The sequence below is a fragment of the chloroplast genome of Akebia trifoliata (genome assembly GCF_017979445.1).
Source record: "Akebia trifoliata chloroplast, complete genome".
Taxonomy (NCBI): domain Eukaryota; kingdom Viridiplantae; phylum Streptophyta; class Magnoliopsida; order Ranunculales; family Lardizabalaceae; genus Akebia; species Akebia trifoliata.
Window position 1 is genome coordinate 27,501 of NC_029427.1, and position 5,000 is coordinate 32,500.

At 35.8% G+C, this 5,000-nt stretch overlaps 2 protein-coding genes and 4 non-coding genes across 6 annotated transcripts, besides 1 other annotated feature; 2 read left to right on the top strand and 4 right to left on the bottom strand. All coding sequences in view use genetic code 11, as the record gives it.

Annotated features, from left to right (window-relative positions):
* Positions 1-5,000: part of a sequence feature (large single copy region; LSC) that runs on past both edges of the window.
* trnC-GCA lies at positions 816-886 on the top strand. The gene has a single exon. It is a non-coding gene; the product is annotated as a tRNA-Cys (tRNA).
* petN (cytochrome b6/f complex subunit VIII) lies at positions 1,748-1,837 on the top strand. Its single transcript has one exon. It carries the CDS (start codon positions 1,748-1,750, stop codon positions 1,835-1,837), a length of 90 nt encoding a protein of 29 aa, YP_009234379.1.
* psbM (photosystem II protein M) lies at positions 3,109-3,213 on the bottom strand. The gene has a single exon. The coding sequence runs from the start codon at positions 3,211-3,213 to the stop codon at positions 3,109-3,111; it is 105 nt and encodes a 34-aa protein (YP_009234380.1).
* On the bottom strand, positions 4,408-4,481 carry trnD-GUC. The gene has a single exon. It is a non-coding gene; the product is annotated as a tRNA-Asp (tRNA).
* On the bottom strand, positions 4,764-4,847 carry trnY-GUA. The gene has a single exon. It is a non-coding gene; the product is annotated as a tRNA-Tyr (tRNA).
* On the bottom strand, positions 4,907-4,978 carry trnE-UUC. Its single transcript has one exon. It is a non-coding gene; the product is annotated as a tRNA-Glu (tRNA).

Sequence of the window (5,000 nt, forward strand, 5' to 3'; positions counted from 1 at the left end):
AGTTTATATTTTTTTAGCACTTAACTTTTTTCGCTGATTCCATTGTTCAAAAAAGGATTCGCAGAGAAGAGAGACATTTTACATTTTTACCCATTTGTGAGTAGAATTCGCGGAATACGATTGAAGTGTGTAAGAGGGGTTGTATTTATTAAGCACATGCAGATATTGCTATATAGCTATCCGCATATCGCCTATCCCAGTTCTCCTTGGGGCAACGCAGGCCGCGCTATATCATAATTTCGATTTTATATTCAATATATTCAATGAAAAATTGAAGCACGATAATTCCCTTAATTCCCTATAGATAAGATACCTGATTAGGTATATCTGTGTAACAATTTCTATTCTGGGGTTTACAGAGACACATAATTGTTGTTATAATTGAAATTGAAAAGGATTGATTATTGAAAAGAATCGATACTGATTCGTTGTGTATCAATTTCATTTTCTTATGTTATGCCATTTGCCATTCATTAAGGAAACGCAATTTGAGATCCAAGAACCTTTCATGAATTCACAATCCGTAGTTAATGGTTCAAATTTGCCCTAAATTTTTGATTCAGTGACTAAAAATCTACATTTTTTCTTGAAAGAAAAATAAAAACAGAAGGGAAGTTTTTAGGCGTTGTGTGTTTTGAGATTTGAGATACTATACAATCGAAGGGAATCAACTGAATCCAATCAAAAAAGGAGGGATTTCTTTTAGGTTTAGGAAAGGGATAAAGAAAACGGGACTCAAGATGCAAATCTAATCAATAATTAATAAGTAATCCGCCCCAAAAGGGGGAATATTTCCATCTATTTTGTATCATTTTGGCGGCATGGCCGAGCGGTAAGGCGGGGGACTGCAAATCCTTTTTCCCCAGTTCAAATCCGGGTGTCGCCTGATCAACAAAAAACTCGAAATCACTTATTGCTGATATAACTCGCCGAATTCTTGCCCAGCCGAAGCAGAGGAAAAGTGTCGATACGTGCTTGATGTTACGTTAAGAATCTGGAGGTTCTATAAAGGACTGTCAATCCTTGCGCCTAGGATCCAAGGGAGGATTATAAGGGCTAGGCCATCAAGACTTCGTGATTCCCTTCCAGTACTAGTGTCTATTGACTGAGTCTTGAGTTAGATTGGATAGTCGGATGGGGAATAAAATTAGGAGTTGTGGAAAGGACTGAAGAGACTTTGTATACAGACTCACGAGAGTCTCTGAGTGCTCAGACATTCAATCAATATTGGATTGGTTGTCTTTTCTTTATATAGAATCTATTTTATAGAATAAAAGAAAAGTAAAAAAAAATTCTTTTTGGTAACTCCCAGCAAGAATGTAATAGGCTGTCTCCCGATTGTCTCTGTGACACAATCGGGAGACAGTAAGGATTAGATCAAACAGGAGATAGAGATATGTGATGTGATAGATGGCGATCCATCTTGATTGTATATTGTTATTACTTTTGCTTATGAAGGGCAACAAAAAAAAACAATAGGTCTTACTATCCCTACATGTTCCATTAATAACATTCTCTTGAAATTTCCAAAGAAGTAACTGCGTATCTTGCTTGTGTTTAATGCTGCCCGATTCTACCCGAAATCATATTAGGACCTTGTTATAGGTGGATTTATTGGAGTGGGTCATAAAGCTCGTTCGGTCAGAATCCCTTTTTGACTCTGCGTCATTAATTCCACTATACTATTATTAGTGATTAATAATGGAAGAATTTCTTCATATTCATAGAGATAGGGGACATAATTCACATGGATATAGTAAGTCTTGCTTGGGCTGCTTTAATGGTAGTCTTTACATTTTCCCTTTCACTCGTAGTATGGGGAAGAAGTGGACTCTAGAGGTACTACTAATTTAATTCAGTTTCAGTATAGTATTGAGTTGAGTAATCAAACTGTATCAATTGTTTCATAGATCGTTCTGCAAAGCGTTTTTAAATAAAAATATCTCCATTTCAAAATTCTACTGGAATCCCGTAAAGTAATGTAAATGTAATAAATTGACTAGTAATATATGAATAATAACCTTTCAATCAAACAAATATTTCAATGATTCCTATATTCGTATTTTGTTTGAAAATAAAAGGGATACACATGATATGAAATTTTTTCCAACCTAATTCTTCCGAAATATTCTATTTCGATGAACTAGCTCTTATCAGAATTCTATATATATGAATATTACAATGAGGAACAACCGACCCCCTTTTTGATTTGTTTCCCTCTTTATTGTTCAAAGAGGAAGTCGTTCTGTTATTACGTAGATACGTACTTTCTACCGAATACCGAAGGCAACATCGATATAGTGGTTGTCCAACAAAGTACTACAAATAATAAGATCTTGCGTTGGGCGATTCACATATTGCGCACTTACTGTTTGTTTTATACTCCTAGAAATCTTATTTATGTTTTATCGACTTACTTCATATCATGGTTCAAGCGTTAGAAATCGGTGGGGTCTACTACTACTTCCAAATCCGAAGAAAATTTCCCAGAGACCCCTTGGATCATCTGTCAACGGATCAATCAATTACTCCTTCGGAATGCTAAAACAAAGAATTACTTAGTTTCTGTTAGAATATTCATTCTAATACTAATATTTAGAATATTTTTCTAATATGCCCATACTATTCGTCTTCCATTGATTCGATTGTTTCGGCGGAGCCCGGGATCCATATTGGAAATAATCAGAAACCTAGTTAAAGTAATTAGAACCGTAAGGCGTAAGAGTCAAAGTTGACATTCGAGTATCTCACATTGATCGGAATCACTACAAATCAAATGGATGTAGCGAAGAACTAGAATCGGGGTGCTATTAAGATGTCCATATAACATATGTACATGTACATATGTTATATGGACATATATGAAGATACATATTGCGGATTGATCTATATTAAGCCTATATCTTTATACAATACGATCCAATACTCTACAATACAATAATAGATAGTGCGGTAGAAAGGTTCCTATATTTCTTTCTACCATACTATCAGATTTCATATACTGCTGATTCTAGTCCGCTTATTTCATTTAATACGTGGAAGTTGAATCCCTTTCATTTCTTCAATCATTGATTAAGAAAAGAACTAAGAAGTCAAGCTTGATTCAAATTAATCATTTTGACTGACTGTTTTTACGTAAATAATAAGTAAAAAAGCAGTAGGAACTAGAATAAACAGCGCAGTAGCAATAAATGCGAGAATATTTACTTCCATAATCTCATCGTGTTTTTTTTTACTTCACAATAACTCGGGATCTAATCCCATAAAGATGATAAATCTTTCTCCTATAAATTCAATGGGATGAATTCCATCCTGATGATATTGAATCGGATCAATATCATGAATAACAATATCGGAGCTATCAAATGGATTCATCGTCGAGAATTGAATAGTATAACATAGGAAGATCTTTTATCCATACGAAATCAAAAATGGAATTCCTGATCCAATCAAGAATCCCGTTGAATTGATCATTCTTTTTCAGTCTTTCTTTTCTATAACCTACCGTCTTCCTTATAAATCATCAGATGAGATATCATCTTACCCGTCTTCCACTTCCAGTGGCGACAAACCCCATATAACATATAGTAGAAGTGAAATGGAAAAAAGAAGGAGTTAAGTTCTAAACTAAGTTTTTTTATCATCTCATTTTCGTGGAAGACAAAGAGGTGTGATAAAGATGGGTCCCGGTATAGGTATAAAAGATCTAATATTTTTTATTTTGATTTTATTTCGACAAATTCACTATTTTGGAGTTTGTTCTTTCTTCGATAGGACCCTTCAAATAGAAATCAAAAAAAAGCTTATGCATTCCCTCACTAAGAGGAGTGGATCCTTGTTTGATCTTTCTTTATATTAATATCCTCTTTCCTTGGATTGGGACTGGGACACATATATCAAAAATTGAGTGTGCAATTTGAATGAGATAGATTTTTTCCAATGAGGAATTGAGGTTATACAAAATCGGAGCTAGAAAGGCGAAAGGAAGGTCGTTTTTAATCTGAAAAAGATTCTGTCGGGGTAGCTATGTTAAGGTTAAGTTCATTTTGTATCGTACACTAAACGAATTCCAATTTGTGTATGTACTCCGGGAAAACATATGGGTATTCTATTCCAGTTCATAGATCAGGAGCAATCGAAAAAGCCAGACCAGCACGGTATCTCTTGGAATACTCAATATGGTGCTAGCAACAATTGTACCAATCTACATATGTCTCTCCCCCATCAATCGGTACTAGTTGAAGTAATTGAAATTCCCGTATTTGTTCGATGATAAATGCGAAACGAAAAAAAAAATAAAGAAAAAATCAATAAGGATCCCCCACTGGGAATTATATTCTGCTCCTTGCCCCCTCCCTCTTTACAGAAAATAGAGAAATGAATTGATGGATTCCTCGGATCCTAGATCGGGACTGACGGGGCTCGAACCCGCAGCTTCCGCCTTGACAGGGCGGTGCTCTGACCGATTGAACTACAATCCCAGGGAAAAAAAGAAGGTGTACAGCATACATATTCTTATGATTTCATTCAAATCATTTCTATTTAGAATCGTCGTGTTGTAACAGAGACACGAGTGATATATCAATATCCACATGGATATGGACTTTAGTGAGAACGACACGGATAACTAGTAATCCTATTGTAAAATCGATTGATAATAAATCTTTCAATGAAAAGAGATTCTTTTTTTCTTTATTCCTCCGTATCGGGCGTTTATAGAGGACAAATTAGTTAGATTATCTGATAATGGATCGGCGAATTATTGGGCCGAGCTGGATTTGAACCAGCGTAGACATATTGCCAACGAATTTACAGTCCGTCCCCATTAACCACTCGGGCATCGACCCCGGAAGAATCAATTCTAGACTTATTGATAATCCATGATCAACTTCCTTTCGTAGTACCCTACCCCCAGGGGAAGTCGAATCCCCGCTGCCTCCTTGAAAGAGAGATGTCCTAACCACTAGACGATGGGGGCATACCTGCCCGATCGCCATCAT